Here is a 24,933-nt window from a genome sequence, read left to right as displayed (position 1 = left end):
ACCTACCTATAACAAGCTATGTAGCTCAGGCTAACCTTAACTTTTGATGTTCCTATGTCAGCCTTCAGAGTGCTGGTATTACAGTATATATAAGTAACCATGCTCGACCCTGACAGTCTTTCATCCTGACCAGCTTTTAAAGTCTCCAGAAGAGAAGTACTACCTTAATTTAAATGTCTGTAGAGGATGCAATGATGCTTTCTCTTCTATAGCTGGTTTTGTATATATATCTCAGTTACTCTGTCTAGTGGAATACCAGTTTTTGCTAAAGAACCAGAGCTTTTCATTTTCTTACTCCAACAGTCTTTAGGTTTTGTTTTCTTTTTAAAATTTTTTTCTTTTAAGATTTATTGTATTTTCAGTTTTATATACATATATACGTGTATATGTATATGTATGTGTATACACACACACACACACACACACACACACACATATATGTATGTATGTATATGTGTGTCTGTGTGTATCTATGTACTATAGTGCTGTTGCCCACAAAGGCCCAGAGCACCTGATCCCCAGGAGGTAGACTAAAGTTGTGAGTCACCTTATGTGGGTGCTAGGAACCCAACTCGAATCCTCTGCAAACACATTTGCACTCTGAACTGCTAAGCCATCTCTCCTGTTTATAGCTTCTGTTTATAGCTTCACAGAATTCTATTTATGGTTTTATCCATTTATCTACTTGCTTTGGGTTTAATGTATTCTCCATTTTTTATTAAAGAAAAACCTTTGATTCTTGGAAATACAATCTAACTCCCTTCTCATAAAAGCACTCAAGACTATGGCTTCTTAGGCATGAATCATATCACATAAATGATCCTGTAATTCACTCTGATCCTTCAACAACAATCTGGAAAAAAGAAACAGATTTTACTTGGCATGAGTAGAATAGGTAATAACCTGAAACTGGGCGCTGATACTGGGAGGTTTCTTCTTCTTGTGCAAATGAAGAAGAGATTTGGTAATTCGATCCTGAAGAGTCAGTCTTGTCAGATGCTTCAAAGAATTTACCTCTAGCAAGTGCTAAAGACAAAGGAAAACCATTAAATATATGTGTGTGTAATACATAAAAAATATTATCACAGTTTTCATTATCTCAATTGTGAGAAATGTTTTTCCATAAAAAATGCTTAGTCTAATAAAGGCTCTCCCCCTTTTCCTCTGTGTGGATTAATCATGTGTGATACCCACCACTCATCAAGGGGATGAGACACCACCTACATGAAGGATAAAAGGCAAAACCATTTTAGCAAAGATGTTTACTTGCTAGATCTGGGTTCTGGCATACCCTTCAACTTTCACCTTGTTTGAAACAGTTTTTTACTCTGCTACTACATATGCCAGACAGACCACGAGCTTCTGAGGATTCTTCTGTCTCCACTTCCCATCTTGCTATATAAACATTAGAAATATAGATGCATGCTACTTACTATACCCAATCATATGTGGGTTTTTGGGATTTAAACTCTGGCCCTCTAGTTTATGCAACAAGTACTTTTACTCACTGACTCACTTTTTAAGTTTTAAAATGGTATTTAATGCATGTTGATTACTATAGCTTTTTAATTCATTTGATTACTAAGGCTCTTTAGCAACAGATAGCATGACATCTCAAGCTTCATTCTTTAAATTCAACACTGCTTTGGGGAACTATTGTATTTATGGGGAACTACTGGGGAACTTTGTGTATTTATGTTAAAACTATTTTTTCCCACTTATTGTGTAAAGTGACATGAATATTATAGGGACTGCATCTCATATATAAATCTATCAGACACAATAGGTGCTAGAGATTACCTTCATATTTTTTCTAAGCCATGAATTAGAAAGCTCACTTTTCATTCATTGTGTTATATTTAATTTGTCTCATCAATATTTTATAATTTTCTATAGATAGATCTTTCACTTCCAAGATTAATTTTACTATTCTGTTTTATGGTGCTATGATAAACAGAATTGCTTTTATAATTTTTTCAGATAGTAAAATTAGTCTATTAAAGTGTGGTTTTTTTTTTTTTTTTTTTTTTTTTTTTTTTTACATTACATCTGTGTTCTCAAACATTACTGATTTCAGGCATGATTTCTAACAGTTATTTAGAACATTTTTAGAGATTGCTCTAATAACATACCACAAGTTAACAGAGACTATTTCACTGCTTCCATTACAAGTTGGGTGACTTTTGTTAGATCAGCAGGTAAGAGCACTGACTACTCTTTTGAAGGTCCTGAATTAGAATCCCAGCAACCACATAGTGGTTCACAACCACCCATAATGAGATCCACACCCACTTTTGGTGTGTCTGAAGTGAGCTACAGTACACTTATGTATAATAATAAATCTTTGGGCCACAGCAAGCAGAATTGACCGGAGCAGGCGGGGCTGACCAGAGAGCAGGACCGACCGGAACAAGCAGAGGCCCTAAATTTAAATGCCCAACAACCACATGAAGGCTCACAATCATCTGTACAGCTACAGTATACTTACATACATAAAATAAATAAACAAATCTTTAAAAAAAGAGAAACTTTTGTTTCCTTTGATTGCCTAATTTCTCTGGCACAGACTTTTGGTATTATTTATTAGAAGTGGCATAAGAAGGCATCTGTGTTGTGATGGTTTCTATATGCTTGGCCCAGGGAGTGGCACTATTAGGAGTATGTCCTTGTTGGAGTAGGTGTGTCACTGTGGGCGTGGGCTTAAGACCCTAATCCTAGGTGCCTAGAAGCCAGTCTTCTCTTAGCTACCTTCAAATGAAGATGTAAAACTCTCAGCTCCTCTAGTACCATGCCTGCCTGGCTGCTGCCACGCTCCCATCTTGATGATACTGGACTGAACCTCTAAACCTGTAAGCTAGCCTCAATTAAATGTCCTTATAAGAGTTGTACTGGTCATGGCATCTGTTCACATCAATAAAACCCTAAGACATGTATCATAACCCTATCTTTTCCCCATTTGGTAAGAACTGCATAGCTACAAAATACATAGCCTTCAGTGTGTTGTCATTTAGGGACCAAATGGCTTTTGGTTTCTACCATTCAGTTTTATACTTTATGCATTCATGTTACTAATTAGCACCATTTGTATGCAGCATGAAGAACTGCTCATAGTATTTCTAACAAGGCACACATATCATGTTCTAAACTCTCTCAGCTTTTGTCTGAAACAATTTGTCTCCATTTTGAAAGGCAAGATTGTTAAGTAGGGGGGTTATAGACATATATACAACAAGATAGAGCTTTTAAATTTTTATCTTACTATTTTGATTAAACTATGTCTAGATTTATATTATTTACTGCCTTGGCTCTGGACTGTTATTAACTTCCCTAGACTTGGGAACTTTTCTGCCATTATTTCTTTGAAATGTTTTCTGTCCCTTTCTATCTTCAGATACATCAATAATATGCAGATTCTTCCATTTGATGGTGTCCCTTAAGTCCCTCGGATCATTTTCAGTCTTTGTCATTTCTTCTCCTTATCTAGTCTGCTCATGAATCCCTCCACTGAATCCCTAAACTTCTGCTTATACTATATCTCTTATTTTAGAAAGGAAATTCAATAAAAAGTGGATCCCTTGAATACCTGCTTAAAGGTCCTCTCCATGGTCTAGAGCAATGGCTCTCAACCTTCCTAATGCTATGACCCTTTAATTCAGTTCCTCATGTTCTGGCGAGCTCACCCATAAAATTATTTTTGTTACTACTTCATAACTGTAACTTTCAGTGTTTATAAACAAAGTTCTTTCAGCATATGGACATACTTATTCAGTTTCATATTATCTAAAGTTGTGTCTATACTATACAAGCAGACATTTGCGACAGATTGTTTAACTCTTCATAGAAATGCTGTGTAATATCTGTAATAAATAAGTTATATAATGACTTAACTAGGAATGTTCTCAGAATTCAGATTTTCATTTTAAGCTGGCTCAAGAAAAATGAAAAATACCAATTATAAAACAGAACTTACATATTCAGAGCTTCAGAGCTTTTATAAAAACTAGAGAATGGTATTTGTCACGAGTAATTATCTACCTGAACTATTAGGCTTGTCCATTTCCTAACAGACTTTGTTATTTTTAAAATGGATTTAACAAAGTACATATAGTTTCTATTTTGAAAATAAGTTTTTTTCTTATACTTGATTTATAAACATTGCTGGCACAAATAGTAAAAAACAGCTACTCAATAAGGAAGTAATAGAGTTTCTTTCACAGTACTCACCTTCGGAAGAATAGGTTTTGACCTAAAATTTTTGTTTCTCCTATAAAAACAAAACATTCATTAGAAGAAAAATAAAAAAATCTACATTTATAAATGAGTGATAAAAGAGCCTTCTCAGGGCAACTAAACTCTTCCTTTGGAGAATGTGAGCTCTCTGTACAAAAACTTTCTGAGTCAATCAAGCAGCTATCACTAAGAAAAAAGTAAGAGAAGACAAGACCTGGAGGGAGTACCAGCATTGTACCTTGGAATTAAGCACAGTTGAGCCTGAAGATTAGTGATGTGGGGCTGTACTTTTGAACCCTAAATTTTGATTTCTTGTATATAGTTAGGGTTCTACTTTCCAACACCTACCAAAATTTATTTCTAGCATTTTAAGATTTTTAAGATATGGATAAATTTCATAGTTAAAAATACACATTTCAACAAAACATCTTTCATTTTAGAAATTAAATTTTTTTCTATTCATTTTTCCTACTAATAAATGAAAGTGAACTTTATTAAGTGTTCAGAAAAAGAGCAAATACAGCTCAATGCTTAGAACGCGGGCTGAAAGGTTAAAAAGGCCTGTCAGGAACAGTTTCCCACTTACCAAATTAGAACTTCTCTAATCCTTGGTTTTTAACTATGGTAGACTTTATATAAAGTGAGGAAAGTGAGACCACATGTTTCTTAGCATTGTTGAAAGAATTAAGTGAGTCAGGACACATTTCCAGAGTAGATCAAGACTTATGTAAATTACTATTAAGCAATTACTTCCATAGAGGTTCAGGACACCAATTCAGGTATAGATCTAGTTTAGGACACATTAAAATAAATGCTTGGAAAATGCCTAAAATACATTAATGCTATCAACTAAAATATATTTGAGTTTAATGGAACATCATGCCTACTTATCTCCATATCCAAACTAGTTCCTCCATCAGGTAGTGAAAGGTAAGTATTAGATGACACTACTCATGCTATCAATCACCACGTGGATCGGATTTTCCTGTCCAAGTGCTAGATCTGAAGAATAATAATTGTAAAAATGACAGGAAATCCTAAAAAAGCTAACTTTTTGTTTCTCTAGAAGAAAATAATAATAATCATTCTCTGAAATTAACACATTTAACCCTTTCTGAGTTTTACTAGTGAATAGGGAAACTGAAATAGAAAACAAAGTAATGATTATATATAATGCATTAGACCCATAGTTTTAAAAACTAAGTACAGTTTACTTTTTTAATCAAAATTATATCCAAGAAAATAATATGTCATCTCTCATTATTTGTTCAGTAAGAAAATTTAGTAAAATAGTCCTTTTACAAGTCTGTTAATAACCAATACTGACGTGAGAATCCCATGAGCTCTTTCCAGGAGTTTGCTGCTTGCTGAGTTAGCAAATATCCCATCTTTATCAAGCAAGGAAGTATTGCTAGTTGGGAGTCTGCTTTGGCGAATGCCAGTTCTGACATTCCAGGCAATATCAAATGTGTCACTGAAAAAAAATTATTATAAGTTGCTTAAGTTAATTATCTGTATATTATTCTTTTAATATAAAATATAGTATGTTATAGAAATAGAACATTAAATGATGCTAAGCAGCATAAAATAGTTTTATTACAATGAGTACCAATCAAGGGGAACCTCACTATCACTCAGAAAAATGTTTAGGTGGATTCAGACACATTCATATACAAATGTACAGGTAAATGTATCATATAGGTGATATCATTAACATAGTGTTATATGTAAGTTGTATGTTTTAATACATAATAGACAATGATGCCTTTCTTTTTCTAGAACTTTCAAAAACACACATTGCGATTTATAATACAAATAGGACACATGAACCTATGGAATATCTATTTCTTTCTGAAACATTTTATTCATAAATACACATGTTCCTGATACATCAACCAAATATATTAAATTGTTGCTACAGACTGACTGCTATTATCAGCACCAGAGTCAAAAGAATGAACAAATTACCAGGTATTATAGCATAATATTTAATGAAGGGCTTTCCCGGTAAAGATAGCACATTTAAATCTCTACATTAAAAAATATAAGGCTGGAGAGATGGCTCAGTAGTTAAGAGCACTGACTGCTCTTCCAGAGGTCATGAGTTCAAATCCCAGCAACCAAATAGTAGCTCTCAACTATCTGTATTGGGCAAATGTTTTGGAAGCAAATGTTGAAAGACTAGTACATTCTTCTCATTTTATATTATCTTTATTATCACATTGTTTTTAAAATTATTCAGAATTGGGCTGGAGAGATGGCTCAGTACTTCCAGAGGTCCTGAGTTCAAATCCCAGCAACCACATAGTGGCTCAAAACCATCTGTAATGAGATCTAACGCCCTCTTCTGGTGTGTCTGAAGAAAGTTACAGCTAGAGTGTACTTATAAATAATAAATAAATAAATCTTTTAAAAATACTCCTAATATTTCAAAGGAATTAAGAACAAAGAAAGTGAACTATAGCTGTCTTCAAGACACACCAGAAGAGGACATCAAATCTCATTATGGATGGTTATAAGACTGAAGAGTATTAGTAGTCATCTTTGAAGGTCTGATAGAATTCTCCACTAAACCCATCTGGTCCTGGGCTTTTTTTAGTTGAGAGACTATTAATGACTGCTTCTATTCCTTTTCTTTAGGGGTTATGGGACTGTTAAGATAATTGATCTAATCCTGTTTTAACTTTGGCACATGGTATCAGTCTAGAAAACTGTCAATTTCATTCAGATTTTCCAATTTTGTTGAGTATAAGCTTTTGTAGTAAGAGCTGATGATTTTATTAATTTCCATGGTTTCTGTTACGTCTCCCTTTTCATTTCTGATTTTATTAATGTGGATACTATCTCTGTGGTAGTCTGGCTAAGGATTTATCTATCATGTTGATTTTTTCAAAGAACCAGCTCCTGGTTTTGTTGATTCTTTTTCAGTTCTTTTTGTTTCTATTTGGCTGATTTTAGCCCTGAGTTTGATTATTTCCTGCAATTTACTCCTCTTGGGTGTATTTGCTTCTTTTTGTTCTAGAGCTTTCAGGTGTGCTGTCAAGTTGCTAGTGTATGCTCTCTCCAGTTTTGTTTCGAAGGCACTTAGAGCTATGAGTTTTCCTCTTACCACTGCTTTCATTGTGTCCCATAACTTTTGGTATGATGTGTCTTCAATTTCATTAAATTCTAAAAAGTCTTTAATTTCTTTATTTCTTCCTTGACCAAGTTATCATTGAGGAGAGCGTTGTTCAGCTTCCATGTGTATGTGTGCTTTCCCTTGTTTTTGCTGGTAATTGAAGACCAGCCTTAGTCCATGGTGATCTGATAGGATACATGGGATTATTTAATCTTCTTTTATCTGTTGAGTCCTGTTTTGTGAGCAATTAGGATAGATTTTTGAGAGGTATCATGAGGTGCTGAGAAGAAGGTATATTCTTTTGCTTTAGGATGAAATGTTCTATAAATATCTATTAGATCCATTTGGTTCATACCTTCTGTTCATTTCACTGTGACTCTGTTTAGTTTCCATTTCCATGATCTGTCCATTGCAGAGAGTGGGGCGTTGAAGTCTCCTACTATTATTGTGTGGGGTACAATGTGTGCTTTGAGCTTTAGTAAAATTTCTTTGATGAACGTGGGTGCCCTTGCATTTAGAGCATAGATGTTCAGAATTGAGAGTTCATCTTGGCAGATTTTCCCTTTGACCAGTATGAAATGTCCTTCCTTATCTCTTTTGATAACTTCTGGTTGAAAGTAGATTTTATTTGATATAAGAATGGATTCTCCAGTTTGTTTCTTGGGACCATTTACTTGGAAATTTGTTTTCTAACCTTCTACTCTGAGGTAGTGTCTGTCTTTGAAACTGAGGTGCATTTCCTGTATGTAGCAAAATGCTGGATCCTATTTACATATCCAGTTTGTTAACAGTAGGTCTTTTTATTGGGGTATTGAGTCCATTGATGTTAAGAGATATTAAGGAAAAGTGATTGTTACTTCCTGTTATTTTTGTTGTTAGAGGTAGAATTATGTTTGTGTGGCATGCTTCTTTTGGGTTTGTTGAAAGAATACTTTCTTGCTTTTTCTAGGGTATAGTTTCCCTCCTTGTGTTGGTGTTTTCCATCTGTTTGTAGGGCTGGATATGTGGAAAGATATTGTGTAAATTTTGTTTTGTCATGGAATATCTTGCTTTCTCCATCTATGGTAATTGAGAGTTTTGCTGGGTATAGTAGCCTGAGCTGGCATTTGTGTTGTCTTAGGGTCTGTATGACATCTGCCCAGGATCTTCCAGCTTCAGTCTCTGGTGAGAAGTCTGATGTAATTCTGGTAGGTCTGCCTTTATATATTACTTGACGTTTTTCCCTTACTGCTTGTAATATTCTTTCTTTGTTTAGTGCATTTGGTGTTTTGATTATTATGTGATGGGAGGAATTTCTTTTGTAGTCCAGTCTATTTGGAGTTTTATAGACTTCTTGTATGTTCGTGGGCATCTCTTTCTTTAGGTTAGGTTAGTTTTCTTCTATAATTTTGTTGAAGATATTTACTGGCCCATTACTTTAGGAGTCTTCACTCTCTTCTATACCTATTATCCTTAGGTTTGGTCTACTCATTGTGTCCTGGATTTCCTGGATGTTTTGGGTTAGGAGCTTTTTGCTTTTTGCATTTTCTTTTGACTGTTGTGTCAATGTTTTCTATGGTATCTTCTGCACCTGAGATTCTCGCTTCTATTTCTTGTATTCTGTTGGTGATACTTGCATCTATGACTCCTGATCTCTTTCCTAGGTTTTCTAACTCCAGGGTTGTCTCCCTTTGTGATTTCTTTATTGTTTCTAGTTCCATTTTTAGTTCCTGGATGGTCTGTTCATTTCCTTCAACTGTTTAATTTTGTTTTCCTATAATTCTTTTTTTTTTAAGATTTATTTATTTATTATATGTAAGTACACTGTAGCTGTCTTCAGCCACTCCAGAAGAGGGCATCTGACCTCTTTAACGATGGTTGTGAGCCACCATGTGGTTGCTGGGATTTGAACTCAGGACCTTTGGCAGAGCAGTCAGTGCTCTTAACCACTGAGTGATCTCTCCAGCCCATCCTGTAATTCTTTAAGGGATTTTTGTGTTTCCTCTTTAAGGGCTTCTACCTGTTTACCTGTGTTCTCCTATATTTCTTTGAGGGAGTTATTTATGTCCTTCTTAAAGTCTTCTATCATCATCATGAGAAGTGATTTTAGATCTGAATCTTGCTTTTCCCATGTGATGGTGTATCTAGGACTTGCTATAGTGGGAGACTTGGGTTCTGATGATGCCATGTAACATTGGTTTCTGTTGCTTATGTTCTTACACTTGCCTCCCACCATCTGGTTATCTCTACAGCTACATGCCCTTGGTATATCTGATTGGAGCCTGTCCTTCCTATGATCCTGGTTATGTCAGAACTCCTCAGAATACAGCTGTCTTCTGTGATCCTGTGATCCTGACTGTGTCAGAGTGCCTAGGAGTCAAGCTGCTTCTAGAACCCTGAAATCCTGATGTATCCAAGCTCCTGTGATCCTGTGATCCTGGACATGTTAGAGTCCCTGGGAGTGGAGCTTCCTCTTAGTGTTATGGAACTGGCTGCAGAGTTTGCACCCAAGGTCTGCTCAGGGCACTAGCCCAGATTGGAAGGAACCCATGCCACTGGTCGGGTGGAGTTCCTGCGTATCTGTGTCCCACTGGTCCCAGTTACTCCCAGTGTTAGGGACTACTTGTCAATCTTAACCAAAACAAAACCTTGAAGGAGGCCAAGCATGGTAGTTCTAGCCCTCTGGTAACAGGCAGAGGGATCTCTGGGAGTTAGGGACTAGGCTATTCTACAAAGTGAGTTCCAGCACACCCAAAGCTACAGAAACTGTGTGTCAAAAAACAAAATTAAAACAAAAACAAACAAACAGCAAAAAAACCTAGGAAGAAAACTATCTAGGTATGAGGCGGGGAAAGGGGTTACAAGTAATATTTTTAAGAGAAAATAAAGAATCCTATAAATACTGAGAAGGAAAACTTGAAACTCTTAAAATTAAGTAAACTCATAACATATGAACATGTAGAATATATTCATTAGTTTAAAATACATGTCAATTTTTCTTCTATCACTGCACATACAACATTAAAAAGCCAAACTAAAATCCTTACCATCATGAGATTTATAATAAGTATAATGAGACTAATAAGCATATAGGAAACCATGTTCTGGGTCAAGTAACTAGATGAAGGAGAAAAACTAAACAAAATAAAATACAATAAGCTTTTAAAATACAGTAGTTAAGGAAGGTCTCATAGAAAAGGTTCAGCTTAAATAAAGATGTCAAGTGTAGCAATAAAGGCCTATAATATAATCCCACAACTGGGAAAGTGAGGCAGGAGTTTCATGAATATGGGCAGGCTTGGTTACATTGAAGAGCTTAAAGACAGCCTTAGTATTATATAAAAAGCCACAAAAATATTTTAAATTAATTAAATAGAAATTAGAAAAACATGAAGAAAATGAAGCTGTTATCTGGTTAAGAGAGAACAAAAACAAAATTCCTAAGACAGACATGTTACTGTTAATTCTGAGATACACTGAGAAAGAGGCCATGATATAATGTGCCTTTTTAGGTAACCTAAGGATTTTTGGCTTTTACCAGAATGGATAAGAGAAAAACATGGGAATTTTAAGTAAAACATTGACATGATTCATCTTATAAAACAATCATCTGACTACTGTAGAAAATACAACTTTGGAGACTGAGGACAAAACCTGTTTAAGTTAGAATAATGCAAAATGAGATGACAGCTTGAACTAAAGTGACGATGGAAGGATTCCCAACTCTGATTTGAGGTTAAAGCTGGCATGACCTGAAGATCCAGCAAATGTATATTGTATGAGAGACAATTACAGATTACCCCAAGATCTTTTTAAACCAGTACCAGCAGCCTTAGAGGTGAAGAAATGAGAGAGATAAACAAAACCAAAAAGAGACAGAAAATCAAATAAAAGAGGACATCAAAGGAGCCCAAATGCTTTAGTAAACACTGTCTAAAACACCAGCATAGGAAAAGTGGAATTATCACAGAAAAGGCTTAGAACCAGAAAAGTGCACCTTAAAAAGGACCAAACTGCACATGGCCAAAAGCATGTGGAACAATATATTTCTAGTAATGAAAAAAAAAAAGGAGACATGTGAAAACTTAACCATAAAACTTTTAATCAAACGCCAGGTATAATTGTACACTTCTATAAATCCTAGCATTTGAGAAGCTTAGGAGGAAATATTATCTGCATTCAAGGCCAGTATGAACTACACAGCAAGATCCTGTCTCAAACAAAATAAAAGAAAATAGTAAGAAAGAAAAAATGAAAATTTGATCAATAGCATAAAGTGAAGAAGCCTTAACTAAGCAACAATTTAAAAAGTTAAAAGCATTTAATTCAAGACTACCAGCTCATTAAGTATCACAGTGATGCCAAGACCTTACATCAAAGGCCTTTATTTTGCTTACTTAAGAGGCTAAGGCAGGAGGATCACAAGTTCAAGGTCTACCTGGGCTATGATGTGAGTTGAAGATCAGCTGGGGCAATTTAGTGTGATCTTACCAAAAACAAACACAGCAAAAAGAGGGCTGGACTAGGAATACTGTTCAGTGTAGAGTGCTGCCCTGGCATGAACAAGATTCTAAATCCAACCCCTGGTACTGGGGTGGGAAAAAAGTTATGGAGTGAAATAATATTACCCATCTCATGTCAGGCAAGAAGCCCCAGATATGTCTCCTCACTTGAGACAACAAGTATGAATGTATTATAATAAAACTATAAAGGTCTCTCCTTTTCTTCACAAGAAATATATATTCCAAGTCCACCACAGTCTGTATTCACTTCTTACATATAAATACTGTAGTTGCTTAAATTAAATAAGAGTGGCCCCATTTGGTGCACATATTTGAGTGCTTGGTCACTGAGGAATGACAATACTTGACAGGGATTAGGAGGTGTGGCCTTATAGGCGGAAGTATGTCACTGGAAGTAAGCTTAGAGGTTTCAAAAGCCCAAACCAGGCTCAGAAGCTTCCTCTCTTCTTTGTGCCTGCAGATCCAGATGTAGGACTCAAAGCTACTTCTCCAGCACCATGTCTGCCTGCTTACCACCATGCCTCCGTAATGATGAAAACGGATTAAACTTCTGAAACTGTAAGCAAGCTTAGACTTAAATGCTTTCTTTAATAAGAGCTGCCATGGTCATGGTGTTGCCTCAAAGCAATGGATACTAATATAAATACTTATGCTAAGTTTCATTTCTAAATGAGCCATAGTAAGAAACTGGCAATATTAATAAAAAAATAGAGCAGTGTATAGGTTGCCCCTACCTTTAATCTCAGCACATGGGAGACAGAGGCAGTTGGATCTTTCTAAGTTCAAGGACAGCCTGGTCTACAGAGCAAGTTCCAGGACAGCCAAAGCTACACAGAAAACCCTGTCTGGAAAAACTGGGGGAAAAAAAAAAAAAAAGAACACTGGTAAGAGTCAACATTAATAGGATGAAGAATAGCACAGAATTTTAAATTGGGGAATTTTTTTTATTTTTAGAACTCCCTATGTAGTATTTCTAAGGCTACAGTCAACCATGAATAAATGAAAATGTAGAAAAGCAAAGCTAAATGAAAATGACTTTATTTTGGAAATCTAAGGTCTACTGATAGCTTATTAAATTCCAAGGAAAGGCTTCTCTGCTAAGCCTCAACTAAGTCTGGTCATTTAGCAACTATTTGACCTTTACATCAAAAGAGGTAGGAGAGAATTGTGTGCATCTTCTTGGAATAGCTTTTAAACAGCTCATAGCCAAAATGGACCAAAAGAACTTTCTTCTCCATATACTAGAGATTTATGTGGTGATAAATGCTTTAATCATGCAGAAAAAAACAAAACAAAACAAAATACATAGTGAATGCTGTTATACCTTCTACACTGCTACAAGCTTGAATGCCTTCAGTTGACTTAAAAGGTAATCACCATTTCTACCCCTAGCTTTCAACATTCTCCTTTTCTGTTTTGGAGATCAGATATTAACAATAACTCATATATGTACATAACATTAGAAAATAACTATATGTGTCCAAGGAAAAGAAACATAAAATAGCTGACAAGTTCTTAATGGTATACCTTAAGCTGATCTTGGGCACAGAAAAGAGTCTACACTTGAAAAAACAAGCAAACAGCAAAAGAAGAGAAAAACAAACCAAATCAAAGAACAGATGACATGAGCAAAGAATACTGATCTGATATCTAGCTACCACATTATTATGTTCAAATGCTCATGGCATACCAATCAAAACAATAAAAATTAGAAATCCTATTCACACACACAACATATTCAGAAAGCATGGCCTATTCAGAGGGAAAAAAAAACAAGTCAAAAGGAACTATCTCAGATACACAAGCTAAAACATGAAAAACATGAAAAACTGTCAAAGCCTAGTGTGGGGTGATTCAGATCTATATTTCCAACACTTCAGAGTTGGGGGATCAGAAATTCAAGATCATCTCTGGTTACATACCAAGCTCTAAGACAAACTATACAGTATGATACACTATCTCAAACAAACCATATTGCCTTGTAAAGATATACCAAACTTACTGTTGATTTTTTTCATTTAGAGTATTCATGCCTTGAAGATCAGAAAGAGGTGTTCTTGGGTTTTTTCGGGTTATACCTAACAAAAGAAAAAAAAAGAAAATGTAAACAAATTAGTGCACTTTCAAAATACTAAAGAAGAAATTTCTAAAGAATTAATAAACTAAGTTTTAAACATTTGATAAATGTCAGATACTAAGAAAAGTTCTATAATTATTATCAGCACTTGATTAAATGAAGTCAAATAGGAAATTCAACAGAAAATTCTTATTTATTTCATTTAAGCATTAACATTAGGAAATATAAAAGTAGGCAGGCCGAAAACTAATTTTATATATAAAATTCATCTATTTTGATACTCAAAACATGATTAACATGACCCCTTTGTATCACTTTTTGGAAACAAATACACTGTTGATGCATAGCATATACCTTAGAGATCTATTGATCTTACAAATAAAGACTGAAAAACAAAGACTGTTTTTTCCCTATAGATATTTAAAATACTTAAAAAAGAATATTTAAAAACAGAACTTTCTTGCAGGCTAAGTAAATACAAGGTCATCAGTTTCATAATGTATATGTACAAATAAACATTTAAGATCCATTGGAAAAAAGAAATCATGCATCTTTACAGAAGACCTTTATGAAAAATGACACAATCACTCAGAGACAATCCTAAAGAGAATCTATAACTTTTATAGCTAATACATTCAGCAAAAATACAAGAAATTAAATTGATATGTAGAAATCAACTCTATTTCTATACAAATGTAATAAATTATCAAAGACTAGTAATTCCATTCATAAAATCAAAAATAATATAAACTTAACAGAATAAGTAAAGATGTCTACATTGAAAATTATAAAACATCATTAAAAGAAATCAAGGGTCAAATCAATGAAATGATACCCATGCTCATGACTAGAAAATATATTTTCTTTTTTTTTTTTAATTTATTTATTGTATATGAGTACACTGTGGCTGTCTTCAGACACACCAGAAGAGGGCATCAGACCCCATTACAGATGGTTGTGAGCCACCATGTGGTTGCTGGGAATTGAACTCAGGACCCCTGGAAGAGCAGCCAATGCTCTTAACAACTGAGCCATCTCACCAGCCCTGGAAAATATATTTTCAAGAAACTAATGTTCCTTAAATTAATCTACAGGTATAAATTTTTGTATTATATCTTGCTTCTAAGCATACTGTTGGGTATTGGAATTATAAACCATTAAAGTAGTTTCCCAGGCTGTGGTATGGTTTGTTCTCTCTTTTTTTTTTCTATATACATATTTTTTCATCATTATTTTATTTATTTATATTCTAGATGTTGCCCTCCCTTCTGGTTCCCTTTCCTGGAATTCTGTAACCCATTCCCCGTCCTGTTTGACTCTGAGAGGGCACCCTCCTCTCCCCATCCCCTCCCCAGGCATCCTCTTCCCTAGGGCTACAAGTCTCTACAGGACTAGGCACATCTTCTCCAACTGAGACCAGACAAGGCAGTCCTCTGCTACATATGTGCCAAGAGTCTCAGACTAGCCCATGCCAGCCCATGTATGATCTTTGGTTGTTGCCTTAGTCTCTGGGAGCCCCCAGGGGTCCAGGTTAGTTGACACTGTTGGTCTTCCTATGAAGTTGCCACCCCCTTCACTTCAGCTCCTTTAATCTTTCCCCTAACACTTCCATAGGGGTTATCATCCTGAGTGAGGTAACCCAGACCCAAAAGGATATGGTATATACTCAATGATAAGTGGATATTAGCCAAAAGTATAAAATACCCGTGATACAACCCACAAACTGTAAGAAGTTTAACAAGAAGGAAGGCCCAAGTGAGGATGATTCAATCACACTTAGAAAGGGGAACAAAATAATTATGGGAGGCACAAGAAGGGAGGGACCTGGAGGAAGAGGGTAGGATCCCGTATGACAGAGAAACAGGAGAGAAGCCCAGAGGGCCAGAATGAATGGAAATATGCAACCTCTGAGGGTCAAGGGGAACCTCTAGAAAGTCCCTGGGATGTGAGAGGCTCCCAGGACACAATGGGGGTGACCTTAACTGAAATTTCCAGCAGTGGAAAGAGGGAACCTGAAGAGACCACCAGAGAGGGGCCCCCAGTGGAGAGATGGGGTCACCAACCCACCTTCAAAATTTCTGACCCAGAATTGTTCCTGTCTAAAAGAAATGCAGGGACAAAAATGGAGCAGAGACTGAAGGAAAGGCCATCCAGTGGCCAGCCCAACTGGGGATCCATCCCACAGACAGGCAGCAAACCCTGACACTATTACTGATGCTGTGTTGTGCTTGCAGACAGGAGCCTAGCATGGCTGTCCTCGGAGAGTCTCTACCAGCAGGTGACTGAGACAGATGCAGATACTTACAGTCAACTGTTGTTCTCTTAATATTATTTGAAAAGCATTAAATTTTCAATTTAGGGAACTCTAAAATCACTTTCCTCTACTTTTAGTTGATGATTACATATCCTAGAAAAAAAAAAAATCTCTGCCTGTTTTTTTTTCCTTAAGTTTTTTTTACAGATTTAATGGCTTCGATCCTTAAATCAGCATGACTCATTTCAAGGCAATTTTTCATGGCAAGAGAGTTCTCTTTTAATAGGTAAATACCAAGGTGTTAAATGCCATTAGTTTGTTGAGCTAATCCTTTATTCCACTAAACTATCTCAGCACTATATTATGTTTACACAGATCTATTTCTGTACTTCTTATTTGGTTTACAGATTTCCGTCCCTTCTCTGTCCCCTACCTTTCATTTCCCTCCCTTTTTGCAATACCACATATTAAATCAGGGCTTTGAGTATGCTATAAAGAGGCCTACCGCTGGGACACTCTCCACAGGAAGATGAGATTTTAAGTGTGCTACCAGGCTCATCTATATCAGTTTCCAAAAGACTGAGAATTAGGAGTTGCTTAGTAGGTCATTCTAAGTCAGGGTCTCTAATTAGGGTGTGCTCAAGCTGCCAAGCAAGACTGCAGTCCTCCGGGGATAGAATGAAGGAAGATTCACTCTCAGGACATCCAGACAAGTTGCTAAGGAAACCCAATTCCTTATTACCTATTGGCTGAAGGCTCTGTTGAAACACTGAATGGAGCTGCCCACAACATAAACATCTCTGACAGAGATGAAAAAGCTACCAAAATAAAGACATTCCAAAGATGGGAATGGTAATCTTTTCTAATATTAGAGTGACATACCTGCCAAGTTTTTTTGTCACACAGACCCAATCTTGTAAAATATGGGAGAGGACTGGCTGCCTCAAAGGCATTTATAAACTTCATTTTCCAAGTATTTAGGGCTAAAAATAAATTCTGTGTACTAGGCACCTTACAAGATTGTTGAGTTCACACTCTAGCTCTCAAACAATTTTTAGATTTTAATAGTCAGATTAACTAACTCCTCACTTTCAATTCCTTTTCTATCTCTTTGTTGTTATATCGAAGTGGGTATATGAAATATCTTTACCTTGATTCTAAGTATTTGGAGAAAGTCATGCAAAGCTTTAGAAACTGGAGGCACTTAGTTACCAACTTTTAAAAGAAACAGGTGTAGAATTATGGCAATCTTTTTATCTACTGAGATGATCACATATTTTTTTCTTTTATACAATGTTAACAAAGTAAGTTAACTTGTTAACATGTTTTGGATCTCCACTGTCCCCCTAAGTTAGAAGTTTGACTCTGTTTGTAATAGTGGTAGAATTTTTCAAATTAGTTGGGCTGGTCATATGCAATTGTATCATTAATACTACATGCACAAAGGTGGTTCTAGAACTCCAGCGTCTTCTTGTTTCCTAGCCTTGAAAGTATGTGTTATTATGCTGCATGTGCATCTTATAGTATGGTGCCTTATTTAAAGCAACAGCATAAACAAACATATCACAGACTGTTATTTGCTTTCTGATTTTTAGCCCTCAACATCATGTGCTTCCTTTGCTTTTTAAAGGTCTAATATGACATTTTTCCTAGATTCTTAATATGAAAACTTCAATCATTATTTTATTGCATTTTTTGAGGGTCTCCCAACCTACCACCACCCCATCCCCGAGACTGCATATTTCCATTTATTCTGCTGGCCCGTGGGGCATCTCTCCTAACCCCTTTCACTGCCATACCTGATCCATCTTTCCCTTTTCCCCTCCCTCTCTTTTCTTTCACCCAGGTCCCTTCTTCCCTCTGCCTCCAGTGATCCCTTTCTTCTCCCTTCTACGTGGGATTGAAGCATCCTCACTTGGGTCCTTTTGCTTGTTAACCTTATTGAGTTCTGTGGATTATATCCTAGGTATTTGGTACTTTTTTGACTAATATCCACTTAATAGTTAGTATATACCACACATGTCCTTTTGGATCTGAGTTATCTCACTCAGGATGATATTTTCTAGTTCTATCCATTTGCCTACAGAACTCATGATGTCCTCATTTATAGCTGAATAGTAGTCCATTGTATAAACGAACCACATTTTTCTGTATCCATTCTTCCATTGTGGGATATCTGGGATTTTTCCAGCTTCTGGTTATGACAGATAAGGCTGCTATAAACATAGTGGAACACATGCCCCTGTGGTATGGTGGGGCATCTTTTTGGTATATGCCAAAGAGTGGTATAGCTGGGTCTTCAAGTAGATCTATTTCCAGTTTTCTGAGGAACATCCAGACTGATTTCCAGGGTGGTTGTACTGCTTTTTTTCATAATGTAAGGAATTAAGGGCTAGAGAGAGGCTCGGTGGCTAAGAGCATTTGCTGCTCTTCAGGAGGACCTGAGTTCAATTCCCAGAACCCACATCAGACAGTTCACAAAAGCCTTTAACTACAGATCCAAGGAATCTGACATCCTCTCTGGTTTCCAAAAGTACCTGTATATAACACACACACACACACACACACACACACACACACACACACACACACACACACACCTAAATAAAAAGAAATTGAGAAAATAATTTAAAGCTCTATTTTTTTTCTTTTTGAACACTTTAGATGCATTCTACACATGTGGTGAGCCAATAGTAGTAACAAAATACTTTAAAGCTGCACCTGACTATATCTGCAGTAGAAAATATAAAATATATGAAGGCATCAATATGCAGGGAATTGTCAATGTATAACCTCTTCATGCAGCCTATCCTGCAACCAGACCCATAAACTACATTATGGTTCAGTCTGCAGTTACCAGGCTCTATCACGAAGAAACAAATAAAGCAACTGAACTACATAGAAACTACTTTAGATTTAATTTCATTTAAGCTGTTCTCAATAGATTTGTAGACTGTTTTGAAAGATTGAGAATATTAAAATGAACAATCAGAATGAGGACTGTGTATCTTTAGAAATAATTTCAATAACTAAGAATAAATTCTAAAGACATCTTTTGAAAATGACTTACCTTTATTCTTCCTACAAGGAAATAAATGAAATACACACACACATACACACACACTACACATTTTCTTATACCAATAGAGTGAAAAAGAACTCACTGCATTTGTTTTTAAGCAAAATTCCACTTGAATTGTTTTTATTAAATAAAATATTATAGAGTTTCAGCTAGAAAACTCTTTAATAAAAGTAGTAACCTAAATGTGTGGCAATTTATTAAATGCACAATGCAGATCTTGAGTAAATTTGACCCACTATAAACAAATGGCTTAATTTTCTGAAAAACTCATTTTTTATCATAATACGAGTACACCCAATTATTGTAACCACACAGCAGACCGAAGAACCTATTTCATGGAGACTAACAAAAAGCCAAGGAACAAATGGAGACCAAGTGCATCTTTTATATCATTTTTAAACAATAAACAGATATGTATTCTGAATGTTACTCTTTATGCTGAAATTCTGATGTGGTGAGTTCTCTTATATCAGACATAGAAAGTCTGAGTCAAGGCTTAAAGTCAACTTAAATGAATCCCCTAGAGATTCACAATTATAACACTGCTGATATAGGAATCAAACATAAGTACAAAATTTAGCCAGATATGAGGAAGCTTTGGACAGTGTTGAATATCATAATCACTATGTTAATTTCATGAGCTTCTATATATGTAAGACTTACCAAATTGTTCTCTTATTTTACTTTAATTACATTTCACTAAAACTTTCAAAAAGCAAGAGAAAAATTACTTCTTATTTTTATGCAATTAATGAGATACTTCCAAGATGAAACTGGAAACCAATTCAGAGATAGTGGTCTAGATAATTTACAGTATGGTGCATAGCAAGTGGGACAGTCAAAATCACCCACATTAAAGAACATGTATATCAGCAATCTCAAGAGAAGGCAATAGAGTCTGCATAGAGGATTGTGAAAGGCATGGTCCTATGCAATCTCCATGCAAGCCTCATGAATGCTCTTGATTTCCATTTCCAAATGGATGTGACAACACAGGGGTAAGAGGACTTGAAGCCTTACTGTACTTCTCTTCCTTGCACCTCTGCAGAATCTCTAAGCTCCTCTGGTGGACTGGGTGTTGGAGAAAGCTAAAACTATCCATACTTTTCAAAATCGCACATGGTGTGGTATCATCATGTCCTTAAGAAGCAAAAAAAAAAAAATAAAAAACAGAAAAAAGAAAAAGACATTATGTAAGCCCAAACCAATAAGAGAATCAAGCATAATGGTGCCAACTATCTTGATATACTTTAAAATATTAAATAATGGGAATGATTCTCCCCAACTAACAAATAATAAAAAAAAAAAAGCAAATATTCTTTTCTACTATGCCAAATGTCTATTTCATTAATCAGAGTATTCTGAGGTAATGCTGTAATAAAATTTCTAAATTAAAGTATAAAGAACATTTCAAACAAGTAGTATCATCTGGCTGTTCTTGGAAAATTATTTCTTTCTGAAATATCTTTAGCATATAGTTGGCAACATTGATAGAATCTGAGAGAAATTATACCCAAACAATTATGAAAAAAGATACCCTGTCTTTTACAAATCTGGCAATCAGGAACACTTGTCTTGTCAATGTCTGCCAAGTGTGTGCTAAGAGTAAGGAATAGCACACCACAGAGGGGGAACTCGAGCAGCATTCTGCATTTATAAATCTGAAAAATAGCTGGAAAACCCATACCTCACCACTGGAAAAGGAAATAAAGTGAATTATGAGGAGGAAAGAAAAGAGACAAGAGTAATGATCAAAGCACTCAAATGAGTGCTAACCAAATGAGCAGTAAGGCACGGGGGAGGGGCAATTTCAATACCATAAATATCAGCAAGAAACTGATTTAAGGAAGAAGATAGAGTTTCATATTTCAGAAGAGATGAATTTCTTGAGTGTCATTCTCAATTGCTACATTTAACAATTTTGCTTCTAAAACTGACAACTGTATAATCTAGAAACAAATTGACATATAAGGAACAGAAGCTGCAATAGTACAGTTTACTGTACAATTAGGAATGGGTCTCAATGTCATAAATTACAAATACTTCTCAAGATAAGTCATTTTAAAGCTCAAAGAAAGATTAATTCCAAAACTCTTGCAGAGTATTTTTTCATCTCATTGAAATGACCTAACCTAGATTTTTAAATTTAGAAAATATTATCTACACTTATCAGAGAAAATACAATCTTATTAATCATCACATAGTACATAAAAGTAGTAGTCTTTTTAAAAAGAGAAAATCTGCTTCAAGAATTTTATCAAGCTGATAAAAACTAAAAAGTTATGTTAAAAAACACCATTTAGCAGAGAAAATTGATTCTTATAATTAATCAGATAATACATAAAAATTGCAGACTTAAAAAAATCCATTTCGGGCTGAAGAGATGGCTCAGTGGTTAAGAGCACTGACTGCTCTTCCAAAGGTCCTGAGTTCAAATCCCAGCAACCACATAGTGGTTCACAACCACCTGTAATGAGATCTGACGCACTCTTCTGTTGTGTCTGAAGACAGCTACCATGTACTTATGTATAATAATAAATAAATCTTTATAAAAAATCCAATTCAAACATTTTAACTAGCTGATAATAAAAATGGATCATTTAGTCAAGATGAGAATCAATTATTAGAAATAGTTAAATATTTATAAAAAGACAGCTTAACATCACTTCATTGTCACAAGATACTTTAATAGAAAATACTCAGGTTTCATTATTACTAGTAATTTACCCCCAATGGCCAGGTATCAGACTAGCCTTCACATGTATAGTCAGGTAAAGTGGACAAGTTTGGAGAGCAGAGAAAGAGGATACTGTGTGAACTATACTTATAATCCACTCAATCAATTGATAATATTGTTTAGTTTTGCTATATTTTTCTGGGTATGCCTATTTTTTACTCTGTACTCATTTATATCCAATCTAATCTACAATGCCCTGCTTATGTTTTATTTATCCTTTTATCCAAGCCTCCTTAGATACAGTAGAATATTCGGTTAATTTCTTGACATTCTGATTTATAATGCAGTTGTTTTGAAAGCTATAAACCTTTCTATATGCACTTTTTGAACAATCTTTTATACATTGTGACACACTGTTTGGTTTTTTCCTAGTAGTGCATAAAACACCTATATCAAGATTTATGTAACCAATAATCATTTTCAGTCAAAACTTACAAGGTCCTCGAGCACAAAATCAGAATGGAAGGACATAAACTAACCAAGCAGGGATTAGTACAGACTGTATTTGTTTGTTCTTAAATCCAGCTCAAAGTATCTTCTACCTTTTCTTGTGATTTCTTTCTTGAACTCCTTGTTATGTGGAAGGATATTATTTGCTTTCTACATATTAAGACATTTTTAGTTTTCTTTCCTTTCATCACTACCCTCTTATATCAAACACATTTTTAAAAATTAGTTAGCGTGTGATGGTGGGGCACGCCTTAATCCCAGCACCTGGGAGGCAGAGGCAGGTGGATTTCTGAGTTCTAGGCCAGCCTGGTCTACAGAGTGAGTTCCAGGACAGCCAGGGCTACACAGAGAAACCCTGTCTCAAAAAACCAAACAAAGAAAAAAAAAGTTAATGGGCTGGAGAGATTGCTCAGTGGATAAGAGCACTGACTGCTTTTACAGAGGTCCTGAGTTCAAATCCTAACAACCACATGGTGGCTCAAAACCATCCATGATGAGATCTGGTGCCCTCTTCTGGGGTGTTTGAAGATAGCTACAGTGTACTCACATAAAATAAATAAATCTTTTTAAAAAAATTAAAAAAAAAAAAAGAAAAAATTAGCAGTTGATATGAAAATTATAATTAACATAGTAATTTATATCTAGTCTAAGTTAAGAAATAATTTCAATTGCTCAAAAAGTGGTCCTTATCACTTTCTTTACACTGTTACTATTAAACATGTTATACCTTTTAAACAGTATGACCATCTGCATAGAATTAGTTATTACTTTAAGCAGCTGTCTCTCAAATTGGAGTGCTAGAAAATGTAAAAATTATGTTTTTTGTAGTTAACTATATATATAACTATATATAACTATATATATATATATATAACTATATATATATATATGGTGTTCTTTATTTCATCCCTAATGTTTCTATTATCCATTTTTAAAACTATATTTATGTGTATGTATCTATTTCTGTATGCATGTGCACACGTAAGTGCAACACTATCCAAAAGAGGACATTTGATTTCCCCCTAGAGCTGGAGTTGCCAGTGTTGTGAGCCACCTAATATGGATGCTGAGAACGAACTCAGGTCCTCTGGAAAAGCAGCAAGTGCATTTATTTAACTGCTGAGTCACTTCTCCAAGCCATTACTATCATCTTAACCATTTCAACCACATATTTCCTAAGGGGGTGTGGTAATTTGAATAGAAATAGTTCTTGAACAGCCAGGGTTACACAGAGAAACCCAGTCTCAAACAAATAAACAAACAAACAAACAAAAACATGCAGATGGACAAAATGGAGAAAACATTAAAATCAAATTCTGAATCATTATATGATTATCAGCTTGCATTTTTGTTCATAACTACTACATGTCTTATACTCACTGTGATGATTTTAATGAGTGTAGCCCTTGTAGGCTCATATATGTGAATACTTGGTCTACAGCTAGTGAGCTTGTTTGAGAAGAATTAGTAAGTATGACCTTCTTGGAAGAGGTGTCACTAGGGCTGGGCTTCTGAGGTTTGAAAAACTCTTTCTAGGCCCAGTTTCAATGTGTACCTGCACCTTTCAGATCAGATGTGAGCACTCACATACTGCTCTAAGCACCATGCTTGCCTACACCATAATGGTCATAGACTAACCCTCCAAAACTATAAACAAGACCCCAATTAAATGCTCCCCTTTATAACCAGCCTTGGTCATGGTGTTTCATCACATAATAGTAACCCTAACTAACACACTCATTATTCCTATCAATATCTATTAATGAAAATATAGCAACATATACTTACATACAAACAGAAACATACATTTATTCACTTAAAGGTATGTGTGTAATTTATCAGCTATGAAACATGATTACAGAGTATGACAAATAAACAGAACAAAATAAAAAGTATTACCATGGAAGAACACTAGCAAGAACGGCTTACCACTTTTTCTCTGAATATGTCTTTTCCCAGCTTCCCTAAAAGCGACCACAGCTCTGAAAAATGCTCGGAGAACTGCCCATCGGAAAACAGCTACAGGATCAATGCCAGTCATCCCAGAAACAAAAGCATTCCTGCTACTTCTCAGAAGAGCCACAATATCTGGACGCATATGATCTGTATTTTTTTCCCGAAAATCCTATGAAAAAAGTAGCAATGTTATTTCTGAAAAGGACTATTAACATCAAGAAGATAGTAGGTTTAAATGGTGAGGGTGAATAGATTATAGAACTGAATTCTATTCTGAGCTACCTGGGCCAAGTACCTTCTAAAAAGTGCCAGCTAATTCTGATCTACTGAATTATGTAAGAAATAGTGAATACTCTAATTTTAGTATAGATTATTAGACAGTTAATTTGAAGGGGTAGTCAATAAAATGGTAAGATAGCTAGAAAATTTTTTAAAAATCTAGCCTTGAAAAAAATCAGGCAGCTGGGCAGTGGTAGCACACGCCTTTAATCCCAGCACTTGGGAGGCAGAGGCAGGCGGATTTCTGA

The 24,933-nt window shown here is 35.3% G+C and overlaps 1 protein-coding gene across 7 annotated transcripts in view; it reads right to left on the bottom strand.

The window, feature by feature from the left end:
• Myo9a (myosin IXA) overlaps nucleotides 1-24,933 on the bottom strand; it is a 184,060-nt gene that overhangs the window by 73,712 nt on the left and 85,415 nt on the right. For all 7 annotated transcript variants that reach the window (XM_031343709.1, XM_031343708.1, XM_031343711.1 and 4 more), the window contains 6 exons: nucleotides 24,380-24,575; nucleotides 20,284-20,403; nucleotides 13,853-13,928; nucleotides 5,558-5,704; nucleotides 4,225-4,264; nucleotides 904-1,026 (listed from right to left, as the gene is read on the bottom strand). In XM_031343709.1, coding sequence (XP_031199569.1) covers nucleotides 904-1,026; nucleotides 4,225-4,264; nucleotides 5,558-5,704; nucleotides 13,853-13,928; nucleotides 20,284-20,403; nucleotides 24,380-24,575 — 702 coding nt within the window. The remainder of the gene's footprint in view (nucleotides 1-903; nucleotides 1,027-4,224; nucleotides 4,265-5,557; nucleotides 5,705-13,852; nucleotides 13,929-20,283; nucleotides 20,404-24,379; nucleotides 24,576-24,933) is intronic.

Source organism: Mastomys coucha, unplaced genomic scaffold (assembly GCF_008632895.1).
Source record: "Mastomys coucha isolate ucsf_1 unplaced genomic scaffold, UCSF_Mcou_1 pScaffold23, whole genome shotgun sequence".
Classification (NCBI taxonomy): domain Eukaryota; kingdom Metazoa; phylum Chordata; class Mammalia; order Rodentia; family Muridae; genus Mastomys; species Mastomys coucha.
Note: the sequence above shows the minus strand (reverse complement) of the source record. Positions and strands in the feature narration are given on the sequence as shown.